General features: G+C 48.7%; 1 protein-coding gene across 6 annotated transcripts in view; it reads right to left on the bottom strand.

Annotated features, from left to right (window-relative positions):
* Positions 1-357: 357 nt before the first annotated feature.
* The window catches only part of depdc5 (DEP domain containing 5, GATOR1 subcomplex subunit), a 119722-nt gene continuing 95921 nt past the window's right edge, over positions 358-24158 (bottom strand). For all 6 annotated transcript variants that reach the window (XM_052032028.1, XM_052032033.1, XM_052032029.1 and 3 more), the window contains exons 37-41: positions 18650-18819; positions 14056-14227; positions 3372-3432; positions 2980-3062; positions 358-2557 (exon numbers count right to left, since the gene is read on the bottom strand). In XM_052032028.1, coding sequence (XP_051887988.1) covers positions 2262-2557; positions 2980-3062; positions 3372-3432; positions 14056-14227; positions 18650-18819 — 782 coding nt within the window. In that variant the 3' untranslated portion in view covers positions 358-2261. The remainder of the gene's footprint in view (positions 2558-2979; positions 3063-3371; positions 3433-14055; positions 14228-18649; positions 18820-24158) is intronic.

Genomic DNA, 24158 nt, shown 5'->3' with positions numbered 1-24158 from the left:
GGTATGTGCAGAAATGTACAAAAGGATCCTTACAAGATGACCGGCAGCAGTGGCCCTGGAGACCAACACTGAAGTTGCCCCTGAATCAGGAACTCATAAGAACTGGCCAAGTTCGAACCCCAGGGCAGGTTCATCAAGAGTGGGGAATATCTGAATGAGCTTGGGAAGTTGTGAAAGTAAACCAAGAAGTTGTGCAAGTAACTAAAAGGGTGTGAAACTAAAGAGTCAAGTGATTGTTTGAAACCACATGGTGAATCTTAGAGTTGTTCGAATCAGTCATCATTAATGAGATACAGTTGTTAGGCAAAGTCTGGTGTGTTTGTTTTTATCATGTGCTGTATTTAATTGGTACTTTTCCCCATACACTTGACCTCCCGACGTGCAACATCTCACACTTGCTCGGATTAAACTCCATCTGCCATTTCTCCACCATGGACGTGGCGACTATTCCTGTCGTATTCACACGGTGCCTTTAATGCAGTGAAACACACAAGGTCAGCACAGGAGGAGAGCTGGACAGTGATTGACAATGAGCCGCTCGAGGAGATCGAGATACGAGAAGTTTGGTCAAAGGGTGAAGTGCCAAGGATGAAGGAAGAGTTCCCACCAGCCCCACATCTTCAGCCATCAGTGGCTTTGGGATCAGCATTTCAACGTAGGGAAGAGACATACTGAAAATCTACCGAGACTGCAAATCCACTAGTGAGACACTTTAATCTTGCTCTAATGATTTAACATTGCACAGCCCAACAACTTGCTCTTCAGAATTACAAAGATTGTAAAAAAAACCTACCATTTTTTCCTCTTTTTATTTGTAAATATAAATTATCAAGATAAAGTTGAGGAACAGTCAAAGATGCAGGTTTCTCTTTGCAAGAGTATTGGAGAAAATGGGCACTTTCATGGAGCCCAAATCACTCACCAACTGTCCCACAGTCACACAACAGCGGGGGTCCACCGGCTGTGGTAATAATTAAAGGAGAGGATTTAAAATGTCTTGCGCAAGTGCATTGGCCTAACAAATATTCCATATTATCCTCATATTTAGTGACTACACTGAGATAATGTGGAGTGTCAAAAGTGGCAGGTTTTTCCCCTTCATGGTTCAATGTAAGTCCTGGTTCGTACTGGCAGCACAGGTCAGTGTGAAACACCACTCAGAAGTCCATGCAGGAGGGAGCAGGCACACCAACTGCCCTGGTTTTCTGATTTTCCCATCTCAGCTGATCCACGAGTGCAGACAAATGTTGTTTCATTTTCTATAAATCATGTAAGGTAATAACTGCCCCGAAGGAAGTTGAGCTTGGTTCTGGCATTCATTCAACAGAAGACACTGGGATATTTTCAGCACAGCACAGTCTACAAATGGATTTCCATTCTCAGGACCAACATCGGTACTGCCCTTGGGGAGGGTGTCACTATGTTAGAGGGAAAGGAGAACACTATGGAAGGTAACCCTGAAATAAAAGAAACGGGAAATGGTGTAGATCACGTTACAAGTTGGATGGGTCACACATGTTATTAGCAGGACCGTGCCTGCAGCAGTGTTCAACTCTGCATGTTGTCAAGTCTTTCCACTTCTTAACGAGAGGGAAATATCTCAATAACACAAAGGCTCAACAGGAGTGTGATGCCAGCCAGTACCAGGACTTCACAATGTAACACAGTTTAAGGCAAAGGCACGTGGCAACAAAGTGTGGGGACCTGGTCATTTAGGCTTGGAGTGAGCAGGAACCACAGAAGCTAAATCGCTAGTTGTTGGGGAAGGAGATGCTTGTTAACAAAGGGGATCGACTGCACGATGCATTCACCGATGAAGCCAATTTCCCTCAGAGTTTCTGGACTCACTTCCAAAACCTCTCTATTTTGAATCCCAGGAAGCCACCCCCTCTTCTGCCCAACAGGATTCATCAAGTATTCCAGGCTTTTGAAGGACTGGTTGGACTTGAGATAATACCTGCATTTAAAGTCAGTGTGATCAAACGTATCGCTAGGGTCAACCTTGGAGAGTGGAAGTGGGATGTTAAAGGAATAGCCATCAGGAAATCTCAGCTGAGACAGCAAGAAACTGAATGTGCAGGGCAGTGTGCCCTGGTGTTGTTGTAGCTCAACTAACACGTAGAGTTTTCAATGTGCTTCTGATGGGAAGCGATTGGATGCATGTGCCGGAAGACATTGGGTGCATGTGCCAGACCTTCCATCAGGTGAAGGGTAGATGCACATGCCACAACTGGCCGTACGTGGATATGGCTTTGCCCATGTCAGGGTGCACTGGAATGCATCTTGTCCAGGCAGCTTTCCCAGAAGTTCAGCAAGCGGTTATCCTTATTGGAGCAAAAGTCATTAAAGTCTTTGAGCAGACGATCGGCGAACTTCTCATCGCCGGTGGCGCTAGAGCGCCAGGTTTTGGTCAGCATGGTGTTGTAGGCCCAGTTGTAGCCGATTTTCTCCTCGCCGAACAGACTCTGGGTGCTGGAGCTGGTGGAGTTCCTCCGCCGTCTCTGCTGGCCACTCGTGAACTTGCGCTTGGAATACGGCAACTGAAGGAACACGGTACCTGGGGCAACCAGCGAAACACGTCAGGATCAACCCCGTCCGCGCCACAGAACTAATCTTGTATCTGGGTTTTTAGCATTATCATTTTCACCAGAATAACAACACTTTCCCCTCCTTGGTTACTTCTCAAACCTTTCCCCAGTTGGCAGTCCTGAGCACTCTCACACGTAGATTGCCCAGTGAATAACCGTGCATTACTGGCTGACGTCAATTACCCTGTTACAGAGGGGGGCTCTCTGACACCATTCCAGCAGCCTCCTGGTGGGACAGCTGGGAATCCCTGACCCAGTCCATGCAGGAGGCTCCATTGGCCCGTGGTGACTGACCACACTATTTCCCAGCCTCCTCACCTGCTGCTGGCTCACCAACCATCGCTCTGGGCTCTGGTGAACACGGCTCCCCAGGATCCCCGGCAGTGCTCACCTGTGACGTGAATGTACTGTGGCTTGTTCTCTGCAGGGAAGTTAAAGGCCGAGGCTGAGTACTTGTCTTGAACAAATCCAAACCTGCAGCAGGGAGGAGAGGAGGAGGAGCGTGAGCCCACAGCAGAAACCCTGGCGTCCTCAGTCAGCAGGCTGACACCGAGGAGGCCGATCTGTCCCTCAACTGCTCATCATCGGCTGGTTGTTCAGTAGAGGTACTGCCACCGGCCAATACCACTACCCAGTGTTCTGATATAGAGGCAGAGGTGGTCACGGAGATGTGAGAGTGGGAGAGGGTGAAACAAAGGCTGGTGTCTGATGCAGGAGGGAGGGACAGGTGGAAAGATAAGTGGGGGGTGGGATGATACAGGGAGGGAAGGAGTAGTGACGTACCTGGCAAGAATGGCCTCCTGAAGGAGCTGCATCCGATCCCAGTAGGTCTCGGGTTCAAATCCTGGAAGAACACAGTGGACAGATTCAACAGAGACTCAGGAAAAGGGCAGCAGGGATTGTTCCCAGCCTGAGGAAAGAGGCATCGGTCACCAGAACCAAGGGCCAATTCCTTCTGATCACACCCCACATCTCCAATACCCTCCTACACCCCCCCCCCCGTCTCCAACCTGCCCTGTGCATCTCCTAACCTCCTCACTTGCACTGCCCCCATATGCATTTTTAATCTCTGTTATATTATAATCTGTTGCTCCTTAATTACGATAGTCATGCAGCTCAGAAATGGGCCCTTCAACCCACCATGCCCAGGCCAAACCTTTTGCCCATCTCCACCAATCCCATCTGTCTGCATTAGTTCTGTGTCTCTCGATACCTTGACTATTCAAATGCCCATCTAAGTGTCTTGTTAAGTGATTGCATCTGACTCCTCAGTGAGGTCAGCCCTCAGCCTCCTTCCCTCCAGGGAAAACAAGCACAGCCCATCCAGTTTCTCCTATAAGTCCTCCAATCCAGGCAACATTCTGGTGAACCTCCTCTGCACTCTCTCCAGTTCAACTACATCCTTCCGATATACCAAAACTGCACACAGTCCTCCAAGTGCGGTCTAACCAGTGTTTTGTAACGTTGCAACATCCCAACTTTTATATTCTACACCCCGACCTATCTACCTGTGTTACCACTTCCAGGTTCATCAACATTCTTTAGTGGCCGACCATTTACTGCAGATGTCCCACCCCTATTTGACTGGGATTAAAATCCACTTGCCAACGCTCCGCCCAACTTTCAATCTGACCTATATCCACATCCTTAGACACCCTTTCTCACGATCCACACCACCACCAACTTTTGTGTCATCAGCAAACTTACTAATCGCCCCTCCTACAGTCACATCCAAGTCATTAATCTGTATCACAAGTAACAAGGGTCCCAGCAGTTAAGGCTCAAGACACCAGGTCACATTCCTTTACCATGTTATGTCAATAATACAAGTACCCAGAGAGGAGACACGAGAAACTGCAGACACTGGAATCCGGAGCAACACACAAGATGCTGGAGGATCTCAGCGGGTCAGGCAGCATCCATGGAGGGAAATGGACGATCGACGTTTCGGATCGAGATCCTTCATCCGGACTGGAAAGATAGAGGGGAGATAGCCGGTATAAAAGATTGTGGGGGGGGGGGGGGGGGTTCGGGGTGGAGCAAGAGCTGGCAGGTGATAGGTGGATCCAGAAGGGGTGGGGGCGGGGGGGTGTGATAGGCAGATGGGGACAGGAACGACGTCAGAAGTTGGGAGGTGATAGGCAGGTGTGACAAAGAGCTGATGATGATGGATTCTGATAGGAGAGGAAGGTGGGGCATGGAATAAAAGGGAGGGAGGTGGGGAGGGGAACCAGTGGGATGGAGACCAGTGGGATCAGGAGGAGAGAGAAAAGGGACAGAGGGGGAGCAGGTATCGGAAGTTTGAGAATTCAGTGTTCATGCCGGCAGGTTGGAGACTGCCGGTGTGGAATACGAGGTGTTGTTCCTCCCATTTTTGTTTGGCCTTGACCTGGCAGTGGAGGAAGATGTGGCCAGACATGTCGGTGTGGGAATGGGAAGAGGAATTAAAATGGCTGGCCACCGGGAGATCCCGGCGGACGGAGCGGAGGTGCTGGAGGAGTCCCCGAATCTGCGCCAGGCCTCACCAATTAGCCATACAGGTTACAGACTACAACCACGGCAACCATAGTCCAACAAGCCACCCCTCCTGCATCGGACAATGCGCCAGCTCACAGAGCAGAGGGGCTGAAACAGATTCAGATTAATCTAGCCGTTTGGAGTACATGGCAAGCACAGTAGCATAGTGGTTAGCATAACGCTATTACAGCGCCAGAGACCTGGGTTCAAATCCGGCCGCTGTCTGTAAGGAGTTTGTACGTTCTCCCGTGTCTGCGTGGGTTTCCTCCGGGTGCTCTGGTTTCTTCCCACATTCCAAAGATGTATAGGTTAGGAAGCTGTGGGCATGCTATGTTGGCGCCGGAAGCGTGGCGACACTTGTGGGCTGCCCCCCAAAATCACTACGCAAAAGATGTATTTCACTGTGTGTTTCAATGTACATGTGACTAATAAAGATCTTATCTTACAAGCAGCGATCCCTATAGCTGCGTGCAGAGAGAGGCATCCTGTGCTCTGGACCCAACGCAACGTTGCTCACAGCACCGCACATCACCTGCGAGGGTCTCCGACCTGTTCACTAACTGACAGTAAAACACCTTAGGGAAGAGTAACTGGCACAGGACAGTACAAACCCTTGTAATAAACTTACCAATATGAGAAAGTGATCTGGTACCCAGAGTCAGAGAGATACAGAAACAGGCCCTTTGGCCCACCAAGTTCTGCACTAACCACGAACCACCAGTTTTACACTAATCCCAGTTTCTATTCTCCCCGCATTCCCATCAATTCCCCCAGACTCTAACACTCACTACACATCTGCAGCAATTTACAGCGGCCAATTAATCTATCAACCTGGAGACACAAGAGGCTATGCCAGACCTTTGTGTGTTGCTCCAGCCTAATGACCTGTACGTCTTTGGGGTGTGGGAGGAAACCAGAGCACTTCACGCCTGCATAAATCCATGCCCACTCAAATAAAGGCACTCAACCCAATGGTTACCCAAGTGTCAAAAGTCAAAATCAAAAAAACTGCAGGTGCTGGAAATCTAAAATAAAAGGAAACAGAAAAGGCTGGAAACATTTGCATCTGTGGAAAGAAAAACAGAGTTAACGGCCTTGGACCCGAAATGCTAACTTTGTTTCTCTCTCCATAGATACTGCCCAATCCGCTTAATGTTTCTGCCATTTCCTGCCAGCTCAGGTACCTGGAGTGGGATGTGAACCTACAAAGCGCCGACTCAAAGGCAGGGGTGTGACCACGGACACTAAACAAACGCCGTCATTAGCAACAGTGGAGACACCAACTCAGAGCCCTGGCAGAGTTGCTGGTCTATCCTGGCATGGCACAGCACGCAATCCATTGTCCCCAACCCAGCCCAGTCTCCTCTCTACAGTCAGGTAACAAGGTGTTCTCACACACTGAGGAAGGTCACGCACACAAACACAACATTCCCCGGTCGTGCAATAGTGTACAGGGGGCACCAAAGCCCAACTGTAAACACCCCCCACTTCCCAGGAATCACCATCGACTGAGTAGGGCAGACTGTGGGTCTGATAAACAACGTCACTGGCTCATCTCCCGTAACGCTCTGAAACATTTCTAATGCTAACTAACACAAGGATTAGGAGCAGGGGACTAGCAAGAGAGAAGGTGAGAATTCACTGGTTATTGAAGGAGTCAGTATGATCCAAATGTTGCATTTATGTTAATTGATATACTATTTGGGCCCAGACAAGATGAACATTTTGATTCCATTATTTAACATGGTTTTCAGTCGTATGTTAGCAGAAAATATTTGTAAGGAGCTGAAAGCTTCACACATCGGTACAGTTGTTTATGGGAAGGACCAAGGATTCAAATTCATTCAAACAAAAAAAACTGCATGTTTAGTTGACTGAACTCAAATCTGGCATAATTTAGTCCAAACAATTTTAAAGATTTTTTTTCAAAACAGATGTACTATTTGCGATTTGCAAAAAGAGATTAAATCAGTAATTTGGTAGACAGCAAGAGCCCAAGAATATTTTGGCCTAAGATGAGCTGCTATCGATATTTCGCCCCCTCCCACCTAATAAAAACCACCACATGTATGTACACATAGTGCTAATGGCACTATTCACCTATTCCATTACAGTGTGGTGACATCTTACGGCCTTTTGTAGCTAGAAGTAGTCACCTGCAACCAAGACAGAACTAGCTAATGAAATAATTGAATAGAGATCTCTGCTCGTTATCTGGGCACTCTGTGAATGCTCTCTTGATTTTGTTACATCTGAGATGTAGGGAGCTTAGGGGTCACCTACAGAATTAGTCCAATGACAGAGGCATGAAAAATAGATTGGCCCGTTCATAACCAAATACATACATCCACGAAACAGGCCGTACAAAGTGTGCCAGGTTGCCCGAATCCTGCTCCATGGCTACAAACCTCTTGGGATTCAGAAACCTTACCACGCGGACATTCCCTGAACAGAGGAGGCCACTTGGAGATCCAAAGGTTCATAACCCTCAGAATTTTTTTGCCTCATTTCCATCCTAGATGGGCAACCCCTTATCTTTGACCGCCAATTCTAGGTTCTCCCACAAGAAGAAACATCCTCTCCCCATCCACCCCTCCTGTGACCCCTTGGGATACCGTGTATTTCACTCGTCTCCTCTTCTACACTCCAGCGGATACAAGCCCATCTGGTGCAGCCTTTCTTCAGAAGACAACCTGCTCAGATGTGGTGTCAAAATGCCACACATAAATGATGCACAGCCTCGCTTCTGTTCTACTCCATTATCCAACCAATAAATGATAACGTTGTTAACTTCCCTAATTGTGTGCATTACCTGCATGCTAGAGTTTTGCACTGAGACTCAATCCCCTGTGGTCTTTCACCATTTAGGTAACGTACCTGCTGCCACAATAGACCCTTCACATTTCCCACACTATAGTTCATTTCCCACCCATATCCATGTGAAGCCACTTGTACCCTCTTCACAACTTATTTTTCGATCTATCTTTAAGTCATCCACAGATTTAGCACCCGTACATTTGGTGCCTTCATCCGAGCCATTTATATAAATTGGGAGGCCCGTCACTGATTACATTCAGGGAGGAGATGGACATAGGATGAATGAAGGGGTATTGGGCAGAGTTGGAATGTGGTATTGAGAGAGATGACCACTTATGGTCAGGCTGAATGGTGCAGCAGGCTCCAAGCGTCGAATAGCCTATTCCTGCTCCTGTTTTGTTTCGATTTGGAAAATTTAAACTATTGCATCAACCTCATTAGTCACTTCTTAGGATGAAGCCCGTTAGGACCTGGAGACAATCTGTTCCGTACCACTTCCCAGGTGATTCCTCCGTCCCTTCCTATTCCTGATTTACAGCTATTTCTGGAGGCGTTACTCTCTCGTGAAGACACAGTTCCGATCATCTGCCATCTCCTTGCCTTACATATTAATTCCCCAGAGTCTCTCTATCAGCCTAATGCTCAGTTTAACTATTTTCCAACTATCTTTAGAAATATATACTCTTTTTATGTTACTGGCGAGCTTTATCTCATACTCAAATGTTTCCCTTGTTTATTAATCTCTTAAATATTCTTTTTTTTACATTCTGTGCAATCTTCTGACCTGCCACCCCCTTGGCACAATTATACACCTTTACTTTAAGCTGATGGATCTTCAGTTAACCACAGTGAGTCCTCCCCTGGGAGATTTTCTTTTCTGTTGTAACGCATCTATTCTGTGTATTCTGAAAAGATCCCCTCAAATGTCCGCCGCTGTAGCTTGACTGACCAGCCGGTGCAGACGTGCAGTGGGTGGTGCTGCTGCCTCACCGCTCCAGCGATTCAAGATCGACCTCGACCACCGCCTGAGTGGAGTTTGCACATTCTCCCTGTGACCACATGGGTTTCCTCCCACATTCCAAGGACGGGCTGGTGGGCAGGTGGCAGGAGAATCAGCATGGAATCGATGGGAATGCATGCAAGAGGATTACAGGGGAATAACTGGGAATGGGACTGACGGGATCACCGAGAACTGGCATAGACTTGATGGGCTGAATGGCCTCCTTCCATGTTGGGAGGGAATGTGAAAAGACCAACCATGAACCTAATTTGCGAGCTCTGCTTTCAAGCTCTTATAATTGCCCTCAAGTTTCATTCTGTTAGGTGGGAGGGGGGGAGAGGGGGGGGGGGGGAGGGGAGAGAGGGGGGGGGAGAGGGAGAGAGGGGGGGGGGAGAGGGAGAGAGGGGGGGGGAGAGGGAGAGAGGGGGGGGAGAGGGAGAGAGGGGGGGGGAGAGGGAGAGAGGGGGGGAGAGGGAGAGAGGGGGGGGGGAGGGAGAGAGGGGGGGGGGAGGGAGAGAGGGGGGGGGAGGGAGAGAGGGGGGGGGAGGGAGAGAGGGGGGGGAGGGAGAGAGGGGGGGGAGGGAGAGAGGGGGTGGGAGAGAGGGGGGGGGAGGTGGGAGAGAGGGGGTGGGAGAGAGGGGGTGGGAGAGAGGGGGTGGGAGAGAGGGGGTGGGAGAGAGGGGGTGGGAGAGAGGGGGTGGGAGAGAGGGGGTGGGAGAGAGGGGGTGGGAGAGAGGGGGTGGGAGAGAGGGGGTGGGAGAGAGGGGGTGGGAGAGAGGGGGTGGGAGAGAGGGGGTGGGGAGAGGGGGTGGGAGAGAGGGGGGGGGGAGAGGGGGGGGGGAGAGGGGGTGGGGGAGAGGGTGTGGGGGGAGAGGGTGGGGGGAGAGGGTGGGGGGAGAGGGTGTGGGAGGGGGGGGGAGAGGGTGTGGAGAGAGGGTGTGGAGAGAGGGTGTGGAGAGAGGGTGTGGAGAGAGGGTGTGGAGAGAGGGTGTGGAGAGAGGGTGTGGAGAGAGGGTGTGGAGAGAGGGTGTGGAGAGAGGGTGTGGAGAGAGGGTGGGAGAGAGGGTGGGAGGAGGGTGGTAGCGAGGGTGGGTAGCGAGGGTGGGTAGCGAGGGTGGGTAGCGAGGGTGGGTAGCGAGGGTGGGTAGCGAGGGTGGGTAGCGAGGGTGAGGAGAGAGGGTGGGAGAGGGTGAGGGTGGTGGGAGAGGGTGTGGGAGAGGGTGGGGAGAGGGTGGGGGGAGGGGGGGAGAGGGTGGGGGAGAGGGTGGGGGGAGAGGGTGGGGGAGAGGGTGGGGGAGAGAGAGAGGGGGAGAGAGAGGGGGGAGAGAGGGTGGGGGAGAGAGGGTGGGGGAGAGAGGGTGGGGGAGAGGGTGGGGAGAGAGGGTGGGGAGAGAGGGTGGGGAGAGAGGGTGGGGAGAGAGGGTGGGGAGAGAGGGGGGGGAGGGGGGGAGGAGGGGGGGGAGAGAGGGTGGGGGAGGAGGGGGGGGGAGAGAGGGGGGGGGAGGGGGGAGGGAGAGGGGGGAGAGAGGGGGGGGAGAGAGGGGGGGAGAGAGGGGGGGAGAGAGGGGGGAGAGAGGGGGGAGAGAGGGGGGGGAGAGAGGGGGGGGAGAGAGGGGGGGGGAGAGAGGGGGGGGGGAGAGAGGGGGGGGGAGAGAGGGGGGGGGAGAGAGGGGGGGGGAGAGAGGGGGGGGGAGAGAGGGGGGGGGAGAGAGGGGGGGGAGAGAGGGGGGGGGAGAGAGGGGGGGAGAGAGGGGGGGGGAGAGAGGGGGGGGAGAGAGGGGGGGGAGAGAGGGGGGGGAGAGAGGGGGGGAGATCACCCGAGTGGGGAGGGGAGGGCTAATGGAGAGAGCAAGAGAGAACTAGAGACCTCCACCCCCACTCCCTGCACCTCCCCATTCCCTCTTACGTTCCCCACTCAAAAGCAAAGGTTTCCTCGTGCACTGTTCAAAACTATTGGTCTTCCACAGTTGCTGTCTGGTGCTACTTGAACCAAGCTTAGGCTGCAATTAATCATGATTAGCTCATTAGCATTGCATGATTGAACTAATTATAATGTTAAAGATTGTGAGAATGTTCTTTGGTTGTAAGGTTATAATCTTAGATATTTAATATAAAAACAAACAAGTGATTGTACTTTTTACCGACTTCAGTTAATAAACTGGTGAAAATTCTTATATAACAGTTCTTGGTATTTTCAAAATTTGCTCCTGAAGTCACAGCTGAATTAGAATAAGGCGTGGGAGCAGCTGTTGAGGGATTGCAAGCTTCTGTAAACAAGTTGAGCTGACTGTTGGGTAACAGGTCTGACATTTATCCCACGGAGCCTCGGAGCCAGCATCAGCACGTTGCTCCAGTGGGAAACCCTTCAGGCAAGCCTGATCCCGTGCAGAGATCCATGCACACTTCCCAGGGGAAAAAACTAGTCGAACCCTGGTCATTTTACTAATTTTAGTTCCTTAACTTAAGGTCACCAACACCACTTGCTGGAGTAGTTCCAGCAGACTCCTGAGGTACCTGCTTATGACGTGCTTGCCTTTATTAGTCGAGGCACTGAGTTCAAGAGTCGGGAAGTTATGTTGCAGCTTTATAAAACTCTAGTTAGGCCACATCTGGAGTACTGCATTCAGTTCTGGTCGCCCCATTACAGGAAGGATGTGGAGGCTTTGGAGAGGGTGCAAATTAGGAATGGTACTGTTGATCCTTCGCTTAAATTTGAGGAAGTTTGGAGTCTTTTTATTCAATATTTCCATATGATATAAGCTGACCTTTTTCAGATCCCTTTCAATACCCTTGAATGCAGAGGAGTGGAGTTGACGACATAATAATGTTTTTTTTAATTGAAGAAATATCAGTCCTGTTTTATTTTGAAGTTTTTGGTTTGTTTTGGTTTATTAATTTTTTTTGGATTTGGGAGTTCTTTTCTCATATAATTAAATCTCTTTTCAATTTTTCCTTTTGTATTATGTTCATTTAATAAGAGAACGGGAGGTCTTGATTACTTTTTTTTACTCCTTGTGATTATATATATTAACTGTTATGATCGCTATCCTGATCTCTTTGCACTACATGTATAATTACTAATGTTACTTATATTATTTTGTACTAATTTGAAAATTAATAAAAAGATTGAAAAAGATAGAAAGGAGAGGGTACAGAAGAGGTTCACCAGGATGCTGCCTGGATTAGAGGGCATGTGCTATGAGGAGAGGTTGGACAAACTAGGGTTGTTTTCTCTGGAGCGGTGGAGGCTGAGGGGAGACGTGATGGGACTTTAAGATTACGAGAGGCATAGATGAGTAGACAGCCAGTATCTTTTCTCCCCCAGGGTCAAAATGTCTAATACCAGAGGGCACGCACTTAAGGTGAAAGGGGGCAAGTTCAAAGGAGATGTGCGGGGCAAGTTTTTTTTATAAACACAGAGAGTGGTGGGTGCCTGGAATGCGCTGCCAGGGGTGGTGGAGCAGGCAAATACTATAGAGGCGTTTAGGAGGCTCTGATAGGCACATGAATGTGCAGAGAATGGAGGGATATGGACCATATGCAAGCAGAAGGGACTATTTTAGTTAGGCATTAAATTACTAGTTTAATTAGGTTGGCATGATATGGAGGCACGAAGGGCCTGTTCCTGTGCTGTACTGTTCTGTTCTACAAGGCCGGAGAGAGAGGAGAGAGCCTTTCTCAGTGTCCAACTGCATCGGGCTAGTCAGAGGTCGAGCCAAGTTGCCAGCTCCAATTCCCAGCAGCAACAGCCTCAGCCGCCAGGCACAGAACATCTAAAACACATCACAGTGCAAACTATCAAACTCAGCAATATGTAGGTTACTCACTGAACATAAAGCAATGAAAAGTGGAACAGTTGTGAGTTGGTCTAACAATGGCTGTGATCTACTCAGTCTATGATTTTAACAACAAATTCTACAAATTCCTCCACAAACCACAAGATCATAAGACCATGAGATATAGGAGCAGAATTAGGCCATTCAGCCCATTGAGTCTGCTCTGCCATTCAGTCATGTATGACTTTTCAACCCCAGTCTCCCGCCTTCTCCCCATAACTCCTTTACTGATCAAGAACCTATCAGTCTCTGCCTTCAATACACCCAGTGACTTGGCCTCCACAGCCCTCTGTGGCAACAAATCCCAGATTCACCATCCCATCCCCTGGCAAGAAATTCCCCCTCATCTCAGTATTAAAGGGATGTCCCTTTATTCCGAGGCTGTGCCCTCAGTTCCCAGACTCTCCCACTGATGGAAACATCCTCTCCACGTCCACTCTATCCAGGTCTTTCATTATCGGGTAGCTTTCAACGAGATCCCTCTCATCCTTCTGAACTCCATCTAGTACAGGCCCAGAGACATCAAACGCTCATGTTAACCCTTTCATTCTTGGGATCATTTTTTGAACCTCTCCAGAACCAGCACATCCTTCCTTAGATACGGGGCCCAAAAATCAGTTTCCTTTTACCCAGTAAGGATGAAGGATCACCTGCAGCATCAGATAGAAAGGCCTTCACACTGAAAACAAAACTAAACTACTCCAGAACTTTCATAACTGTCTTCATTTTAGTTCATGTGTAACAGCGTCAGGCTGAGTTTCTGAGCCTCCTGTGAGGTAACAAACATCTGATTGTGTGGGGTTATTTGTTCTTTGCAGAACGAGTGGGCTGCTAGCCCCGGTGTGAACCGACTTGCAGAGTTACTGTGGAGGAGAACACAAACATTTCCTCCGGCTTTGACTTTTCTCCATCGGCTGCCACCCTCAGAGCAGAGCAAATAATGAACTGGTTAAAAACAAACAAAAAGGACATTTAAAAGATGCCAAAACTCATCAAAAAACACTTGCCAGATTTACCAGCAATGTACTGCATAAAGAGAGGCTGATCCCATCTCCCTTTAAGGTACAGGGTATGTCAATTCATCAAACCCTTCCAATCAGCACACACAGGCTCAGTCATCACTACTTTCCAAACCCTCTTCAGTCACAACTACAGTTAACACTAACTTCACCACTGGAAGCTTTAGCACAGGTCAAATGGAAAAGATTCCACCTCTTTGTAGGTTAGCTTAACTGGTACCTGTGGTGTCTTTCCAGCTTTAACCTCCGCCCCCAGTACAGGACTGCGAGATACGTACCGTCAAAGAGATGCTCAGCTCCATCCTTCACCAAGCAACTGATGTTGAGGGGGATGAAGAGCTGTGCTCGCAGTGGATCTCCGTAGAGGTAGCTGGGGAGAGCAAACGGGCCTTCCAGGACAGGTACCAGGAGGAAGCCGCAGGAGGTGGCCTTCCTGTGCCAGCCTTGTACCTGCATGTGAGCAAATGAATAAATGGTCGATGAGCTTTCTGTTTAGTCCATTCTTATCCTGAAACCATCCATTAGCTGCCACATGGTGAACAGGAGCAATGCTCCTGGGTGATTTTAACATCGCCCTGACGGAGGTTCCAGCCAAGCACCACAGACCCTGAACTTCCCTGGCCCAGAGTCGGAGAACATCTCCAGTCATCCCCCAGCCAAGGCAGTCAACCCAGCCAGTGCCTTATACTGCCCAGCAGTCGCCCATATCCACCGCTTCCAGAGCTCATCTGCAAACCAGCGGTAACAAGGCTGAGCATTTACCATGTGCCAAGACTTGCTGTCTGCAAGCTCCGTCCTCAGTCCTGATATCCTGGGTGTGAAGTCTCTGGTGAAATCCCTTGAAGCATGCAAGATCACTTGATTTATTAAAAATATTAATCAAAGCTCAAACTTTGCCCTCTCCTACCGGATTCCTCCTCCTTCAGCCCTCAGCCTCTCCTACCTATCACCTCAGCTTATTACTTCTCCCTCGCCCACAACCTTCCCCCTCTCACCTGGACTCGCGTATCACCTGAACTCACCCATCCCCTGCCTGCATGTGCTCCTCCCCCTCCCCTCACCTTCTCATTCTGGCTTCTGCCCTCTTCCTTTCCAGTCCTGATGAAGGGTCTGGGCTCAAAACATCGACTGTTTATTTCCCTCCATAGATGCTGCCTGACCTGCTGAGTTCCTCCAGCACTTTTTGTGCATTGCTCCAGATACATCTGCAGAACTTGTGTCTCGATTTTATTAGAGGTTACTTTCCCTGAAGTCAACAACAAGTTTCTAAGATGTAGGTGATTGCTCATTTAGCAACTGCAACATTGACGTGCTGGAGGTAAATTTTTAGCTCTAATCTTAACTCGGAGGCAGGGATTGTTTGGGGGGCGGTGGGAGCAATTAAGTGTGAAACAATCATTTCTCTCCGCACAGATGTGCCGGACCTGCTGAGCACTTGGGGTCATTCTAGGAATTTCCAATTCAAACCAGTTCTCCTTACCTTCCTGTTCTTGCTGGCTTCCCAAGCTCCGGGGAATCCAGTCAGCATTACGGCTGGAAGAAGGGGGAAAACTGTCGGAGGTACCCCGGCACATTGAAATATTTTAATAAGCAACCCCCTGCAGGAGTAGGATGGCTGGCTTGCTTACTTATTACCACATAGGAGGAAACCATTTGGCCCATCAGTTCCATGTCTGCTCTCAACAAAGTAATCCTTTCAGCCCCGGCTTGCCGAGTCCCTCCAGCATCATGGTGTTTCTCATCCAGTCCCCTGATTGAATTTCCCTGAACTTTCTCTCTTGTATCAACTCTCCTTTGATTCTTTTTGACACTTACCTACACCAGGGGTAGTTTACAGTCGCCAGTTACCCTACCAGCTGTCTACGGGATTTGGGAGGAAACCTAGTCACAGGGAGAACGTGCAAACTCCCAAAAGACAGCACCCGAGGTCAGGATCGAACCCAGGTCTTTGACTGCTGACTGCTACCTGCTGCCACACCCAGCAGTAAAACCAGGAGCAGACCGGCTGGAAAAGGTTTGATTTTGGATTTGAGACTTTTCATTTTTCCTTCCCATCCAATCCTATCCAGCCATCTGTGGGGGATAAAATTCTCCTCTTTGTGAATTGGGTTTTATACATCCATTTTGGAATGTGTTCTGTACGGTTAGAAGAGCTGCTTCTGTTATTTGCATACATTGTATTAAAAACAGCCAAAGGAATGTTTGTTAATCAGGTCTGAAGATAGTTAAAACTTAAGTTAAATAGCTAAAACTTAAGCAGAAACATTTTATATCAAGCACAGAGCAACAGATATCTAATTATAGAAAGAAAGATGCTAACTGGTTGAGTCTTTATTTTACTAAAAACAGTATTAAATTTGAACCCTAAACACAATCTATCTGATATTATATATGATAAGTACTTTTGTAAGCATTTATATTTTGTAATTTTTTTGTATTTGGAATGTTGTCTCCAAATCAGCCATAAATGAGGTTAGTGAGCAACATGAACATGAACAGCAGCATCCAACTGCTCTCTCCTCTCACTCACGCACACAGAATTTGTTTGAAGTTAGTGATAAGATGGGTTGTAAACTAATGGTAAAGCATTTATCAATTTGTACTTTATAACATAAACTATCAATTGCAGCTTGCGGGCCTAAAGTTGTTGGCCAGCAGCCATTTCAATCTCTTACAGTAATCACACTAACAAATCACATTCTGTTGCATTAGAGAACGTGGACCTGGTTTGCCACTATCGTTACCCATGTACATACAACACCACCTGTGCTGTTGGTGCTGGCTCTGAATTGTTGGCTACAACCCAGCAGCAAGATCTGCTGTGTCAGTGAATGGGAAGGCACACGAGGGCAAGACCATCCACACTAAAGCAATCAGCTTGACTGGCAACTTACAGACCATCCCAAACATCCTTCCCCTCCACCGCTGTACATGTTTGCTCCATCCACCGCAGAGGTGACATGGCTGAACTGTGCACCATTTTCTGGCCATCGTAGGGGATCCTTTATTTGGCACCATGACCTCTAACATAGAAACACAGAAAACCTACAGCACAATTCAGGCCCTTCGGCTCACAAAGCTGTGCTGAACATGTCCCTACCTTAGAGAACCATAGCCCTCTAAATTTCTCAGCTCCATGTACCTATCCAACAGTCTCTTAGAAGACCCTATCGTATCAGCCTCCACCACCGTTGCCGGCAGCCTATTCCACTCACTCACCATTATGAGTTAAAAAAACTTACCCCTGACATCTCCTCTGTACCTACTCCCCAGCACCTTAAACCTGTGTCCTCTTGTGGCAACCATTTCAGCCCTGGGAGAAAACCTCTGACTATCCACATGATCAATGCCTCCCATCATCTTATACCCCTCTATCAGGTCCCCCCTCATCCTCGTGGCTCCAAGGAAAAAAGGCCAAGTTCCCTCAACCTGCTTTCATAAGACATGCTCCACAATCCAGGCAGCATCCTTGTAAATCTCCTCTGCAGCCTTTCTATGGCTTCCACATCCTTCCTGTAGTGAGGTGACCAGAACTTGAGCACAATACTCCAAGTGGAGTCTGACCAGGGTCCTATATAGCTGCAACATTACCTCTCGGCTCCTAAAATCAATTCCATGGTTGATGAAGGACAATACACCATATGCCTTCTTAACCACAGAAGGTGTAGTTTGCAGCTGCTTTGAGCGTCCTATGGAATCAGACCCCAAGATCCCTCTGATCCTCCACACTGCCTAGAGTCCTACCATTAATACTATACTCTGCCATCATATCTGACCTACCAAAATGAATCACTTCACACTTATCTGGGTTGAACTCCATCTGCCACTTCTCAGCCCAGCTTTGCATCGTATCTATGTCCCGCTGTAACCTCCGGCAGCCCTCCACACTATCCACAACACCTCCAAACCTTTGTGTCATTTGCAAACTTACTAACCCATCCCCCCACTTCCTCATCCAGGTCGTTTATAAAAATCACAAAGAGTAAGGGTCCCAGAACAGATCCCTGAGGTACACCACTGGTCACCGATCTCCATACAGAATACGACCCTTCAACAACCACTCCTTGCCTTCTGTGGGCCAGCCAGTTCTGGATCCACAATGCAATGTCCCCTTGGATCCCATGCCTCCTTACTTTCTCAATAAGCCTTGCATGGCTTATTGAGATCTAGATATATAAACATCTAGAAGCTCAAGGGCAGTGGGTGCATGGGGCCACACCTGCAATGCCCCAACCCCCATCTGACTTGAATTCTGGCCGGGTTAACATCTCAGAACACCCCACCTAATGACCACTTCCGGGCTGGCACAGCCCACTGCCTCACAGCTCTAGTGATCCCGGTTCGATCCTGATCTCCGGCGTTGTGTGAGGTTTGGTCACTTTCTGTAACCACACGGATTTCCTCCAGAGGCTCCAGTTTCCTCCCACGCCTCAAAGACGTACCAGTAATTGGTCACTTTTTGCCCCTAAAGTGTGGGTGAGTGATAAAGACCTGGGAGCCATTAATGGGAAATGTGGGGAGAATAAAATGGAATCAGTGTAGGATTATTGTAAATGGGTGCTTGATAGTTAGCATGGACTCAGAGGACCAAAGGGTCTATTTCTGGGCTGTATTCCTCTACACCACACAGACAGCATCATCTTCTGAAGGGCCTTGTTACCAATAATCAAATGCCAAAACTGAATTTAAAGAATGGGATTTGAGTGCCAATCTGAATGGATTCTGGCAGGTTTATGGTTAGGTTACTACCTGTGTTTCAGGAAATGGTGCTGATTGGAAGTAGTTGCCCTTAAGCGGCAGTCCACAGTTGTACCACAGCACAGACCAGTTTCCGGGCCTTAAAGGCACAACTTATCTGGCTGATGCACCTACCATTTCAAAGAGCACAGCTGATGTTACTGCCATCCAGTGCAACTTGACTTCAAACGCAGCATTCAGCGAGTAGTTCCCGTGGTAATAGCAACTGCACCACTCTACGCGGTCCGAACGGTTATTGACATCCACGTCCAGTGTCACTGTCTTCTGCTCAGGGACCGTGGCAGCTTCAGAGGGAGGAGATTACAAGGAAGCAGACAGAAGCAAATTAAAACGAGAGAAATTTCTTGCTCCTTTCTCACTGCAGAAGGCAGTACTAGGAGGCCAAGCTCAGATTTCAAGATTACACTCACTTGCTTGGATCTGACAATTAAAGGAAAATACACCCTCTAAAATCTGCTCCACTGAATCCCTCATGGGTGTACGCTTCTAACGTGGAGCCTAAACATTTTGATTTGTTCGCAAGTCTGGATGTTTTGAGAGACACCTGACCTTTTGAACTCAGCTGGAGTGCAAGAGGGCACACTGACAGAAGGAAGATGGGTTTGTTGCGACAGGAGACAGGTTATTTTGCTTTAATAAGACATGATGGAGCAGGATCGACTTCATTTGTTCTTTTAACATTTGAACTATAATTCAGATAATAGATCCAAATCAAAGAGTGTCTCATATTGCAGCTGTACAAAACTTAGGTTAGGCTGCACTTGGAGTATTGTGTGCTGTTTCTGGTGGCCCCCATTACAGCAAGGATGTGAAGGCTTTGGAAAGGGTGCAGAAGAGGAGGTTTACCAGATTGCTGCCTGGATTAGCTGGTAGGACCTAATAAGGAGAGGTTGGTCAAACTTGTTTTTGTTTTCTCTGGAGCGTCGGAGACTGACAGGAAACCTGATGGAAGTTTATAAGATTATGAGGGGCACAGATAGGGTAGAGAGTCAGAATCTTTTTCCCAGGGTAGAAATGTCAAATACTCGAGGGACATGCATTTAAGGTGAGGGGGAAGTTTGAAGGAGATGTATGGGGCAAGATATTTTTTGTTTTGAAAAGAGTGGTGCGTGCCTGGAACAGGCTACAGGGGAAGTGGTGGAAGCAGATACGATAGTGGTGTTCAAGAGGCTTTTACACAGGGAATGGAGGGATACGGATCATGTACAGGCAGAAGGGACCTAGTTTAATTTGGCATTGTGCTCAGCAGAGACATCGTGGGGTGAAGGGCCTGTTCCTGTGCTGTACTGTTTCATGTTCTACATTAAGCATTAGCTGGCTTTGGAGTAACTGAAGAAACAAAAAAACAAAAAAGAAAACCAAGCATCCTGATCAGGGCAAGAGGACATAGCATGATACTCCTGAGTTACATTACAAATCGATACAGGGCTCTGGGAGTCAACTCTGTGCAGAGCAAGAGCACTTCCAAGAAAGGATCTAGACTTTAAGCAGGACGGAACGTGTAATAGAAATCAACTCCAAAGATTTATAAAACATCTTTAACATGGGGAAATATCACAAGGTGCCTCTTGTGGTGCTCTGTGGGAGAGCGTCAGGAGAAAGGAAGAAATGGAAGAAATGGAAGAAAACGGTTCACGAGATGAAGCAAGAAACAGAGGAACAGCATCATGTGAAACACTGTCAGTCAGCAAGGTGCAGCTAATTACTGTGTGCAGCACATACTAGAGAGGAGATAATGGATGGTATCGATTATCTCTCCAATGTGCACGTGTCTGTGAGAAGCTCCTTTTTGTTTAATACTAGCTGAAAACTCTAAGTGCTTTATGCCGAGGATTCTGCTTCACTCGGTAATTGCCCACCAACCCTGGGCCCAAACATCCAGCACTGCTCCCAGCAGTGATCATCGAGACTACTTTTCCCTTTCTTTGGCTCAGCCCTTCTGGTGATAGCTTGTTTGGGTTAAGCTCCATTACTCCATAAGCAATAACCAGTCTTCACCCTGTGTTGTCCCAGAGGGCGAGGAGCTGTTCCCCAAATCATTCCATCTAGAGGCACCGACTTTACAGAGAAAAATGCAAACAGCACCAGCCACAATACAGGGCCGTTCTCAATCCTCCCAAAGCCTTTTATTCCATCAGTCAGGAGAGACCAGGTCCTTCCCTTCAAATTCGGTTGCCCAGAGAAATTCAACCCCATTTTACGCTTGCTTCGAGACAGCATGCAAGCCATGGTACTAACCGTCAGGTCTGCAGCAGAGCCAACCTCAGCAAACGCCAGCGTGTCACTACCCCAACACCTTCCTCGCATCTCTCTCGCTGCAACGTCACACCTCATCTCCAACAAACCCTGCAGGAGGGGAGCTAATCTTCAGAACTAACGGGTAAATGTTCACCCTACGGCGACTATTCTCCAGGACCAAGGTCACTCCAACCTCGGTGGCCAAGCTGCCTAATGCAGACAACGCCTGCACTTGTGAGTGCTCAGTGCCTGAGCTCCAAGCCATCATTGACTTGTTCACTGAAGCACAAGCATGGGCTTTACACTGAACATCCACAGGACAAAGGGCCGCTACTAACCTGTCCCGGCTATCCAACAACAAAGGTTCACGATGAGGCCCTGGTAAATGTTGACCATTTCTGAATCTCGGGAGTCACCCCCTGCCCACCTCGCCCCGCCCCCCCCCCCCCCCCACCCAAACAAGGGAGACGTTGATGATGAAATTCACTATGGCCTCCAACGCCCCAGCACAGATTGAAGAATAGGACATTTGTAGATCAGGACCCCAGACCTGGTACATGGTCTACAGGGCAGCAGTGATCCCTGCCCTCTGACATGCTTCAAAGAGCTGGACTACCTACAGCAGATATCTTGAGGCACTGGAAAACAGAACCAAAGATGTCTCCACAAAACCCTCCAAATCCACTGCAAGGACAAGTGCACCAACATCAGCAACCTCTCCCAAGCCACCATCCACAGCACCGGGGCTCTGGTCACACTCAGCTGACTCCGCTGGGCAGGCCACATCACTCACACTCCCAGGATCAGGCCCCTTTAATCCGAGCTCTGGCACCAGAAGAGACTCCAGGTGGGGAGAGGAAAGTGGTTCAAGGGAGTGTTCAAAGAACTGGAAACACCCCTACTCCTGGAATCCCTGGCCCATGACCACTCCAAGTTGAGAAGAAGCTTTCAGGGCAACCTCAAGTCCAGGCACAAGGAGCTCAAAGAAGCCCTGTAATAATCAGCGGAAGGAATGCACCACCTCACAAACCACCCACCCCATCTGTAACCTGATGCCCCACCTGTGAGAGAGCCTAGGATCCCCACATTGACATTATCAGCCACTTCACAACCTAAAGAGTGGAACTAAGTCATCTCTAATCCTGAGGGACTAAGAGTCCTAGAATTTGGGCCTCATGTTAGTCTCCCATTTTGGGTGGGGAGTGGTGGTCTTGGTTGATACTGCCCTCCCCCAGTGCCCACACTTGCTCCTCCTTTGGTAGCGATGGTCACGTGCAGAGATATTGGTTGACGTACCCTCACCTACAGCAACCATTCACCATTCAGCACTGTGTGTTGCGTTTCCTAAGCCCTGATGAAACTACAATATTTACATTACAGAGCGCTTCTAGTCTACATGACCTGCCAGAGCACACAGCCTGCAATAGGCCAGCCTCTTGGTCCCAGCGTTTCAGGGCAGAGATCCAGAGGGGTCACAACCTGCGGAATTCTGCACAATCCACCAAGAACGGTGTTACGTAGGGCAGAGGCAGGCAGGGCAGTGCTCAGACATCGCCTTCACCCTGCTCCATCCCAACGCCTTGCCACCATCCACAAAGCAGCAGTCAGGAGCATGATAGAATGCTCTCCATGACGAGTTCGGTGTCAACACAAGAAACTCAACCCCGCCCAGGACAAAGCAGCCCACCTGCCTGGTGCTTCATCCACCTCCCCAGTACAATGTCTGCAGTGTGTACCGTCTACAAGCTGCACTGTGCCTTGCGCCCGGGCTTCTCCTCCCAAACCCACGACCTCTACCGACAAGAAGGACAAGGGCAGCAGGGCAGGGGAACACCGCAGCCCCCAGGTCCCCCACCATCCTGACGTGAAAATGTATCACCAGTCCTTTATGGTCACTGGGTCTAAATCCTGGAACTCCCTCCTCAACAGTACTGTGGGAGAACCTCCACCAGCAGTTCAAGAAGGCAGTTCATCCACCACCTTCTCAAGAGCAATTATGGATGGGCAATAAATGCTGGGCAAGCCAGTTTCACCTAGATCCCAAAATAATTAAAATTATGGATAGAGTGACTACATATTTATGGACCACTGGGTGTTGGGAAAAGAAGCCTACTGGTCAGCAGTACAGGCCTGAGTCATTTAATGTGACGTGGTTCCACCTGGAACTGGTGTGAAGATGGTGAACGGGGAGAAGGAAGCAACATAAAATGGAGAGGAAGAAAGATCCAACAACAGCACATTCAACAAATCAAAGTGTGCTGATGAACATGAAAACACTAACCAAGTAACACTGCAATAGCAGCCACGGAACACATTGCTACCTTTAATTCATTGCCCCTTTCCTGGAAAGCAATTCATAGTGACCAGCAGCTGAACAAGTGCCACGGTTCTTCGTGCTTTTTGCCATGTGGCCCTTCTTGTGGGAGTCTAAGCCGTTGGCATTGATGGAAGTTTGACTGAAAGGCATTGCAAATCAACCTCCCCTTATTTCCAGGAAGGGACTGGCTGGGGATCAGTAATGGAAAATGCACGATACTTTCTCCAACCAAGCACAATTGTTCCCAATGCCCATCCCTGGTGAAATCAACAACTCATCCAAGACAGATTATAGGATCATCCTTGGCCCACACGATTTAGCAGCAAATCAGGAGACCGTCTCACTCAAGAAAGGCAATTTACAATTGTTCCAAATACATTGCAACATTATGTACCCAAATTTACCATATCAAAAGGGAGGAGGAAGCATGCAGGATAATTTAAAGGACAGATTATCGGGGTGGTTATAGAGCACGGGGAGTTTGAGCTTGTTCCTGAGCTCTATTATACACACAATTCCACATCACAGGCTTTGCTTAGGGAATCAGCCAATGATATCCAAGTGGGGAACCAATGAGGTCATGTGGACAGTTTAGATTTAGTAAAAGCTTAATGGACAATAGCTACTAACCAGAAGCCAGAAAAGAAGTAGTTACATCAACTTAACAGCTTGATTTCAATAGCCGTAGGCTACATCTGCTCGAAAACAATAGTGTTTTGTCACAATAAGCATTTGAGCACACATGGTTAGTAAAGCTTACTGGTCAAAAATAGGTTGAAGCAATTTGTCAATTCTGTTTCAACAGGCAGTCCCCACTTCTGACTACAAGCCCTGTTAGACACCTCACTGTGTGGAGTACAAGGGCCGGTCATTTATTCTTAGCCAACTTCAAGTTAAATCCTGGCTTCTTGTCGTAACGACACGGTGGCAACAACAATACAGCTGGAATGGACGTGACTGGGTGATTTCCCACTACAATAAAACCCCGATAATCCGGCACGTTTGGGACTTCAGTAGTGCTGGTCTGGCAGATTTCCCAGACTCCTAATAATACCCCAACACGCTCTC

This window comes from Pristis pectinata, chromosome 17 (genome assembly GCF_009764475.1).
Source record: "Pristis pectinata isolate sPriPec2 chromosome 17, sPriPec2.1.pri, whole genome shotgun sequence".
In the NCBI taxonomy this organism is placed as follows: domain Eukaryota; kingdom Metazoa; phylum Chordata; class Chondrichthyes; order Rhinopristiformes; family Pristidae; genus Pristis; species Pristis pectinata.
The sequence above is the reverse complement of the archived record's forward strand: the minus strand, read 5'-3'. Positions and strand labels throughout refer to the sequence as shown.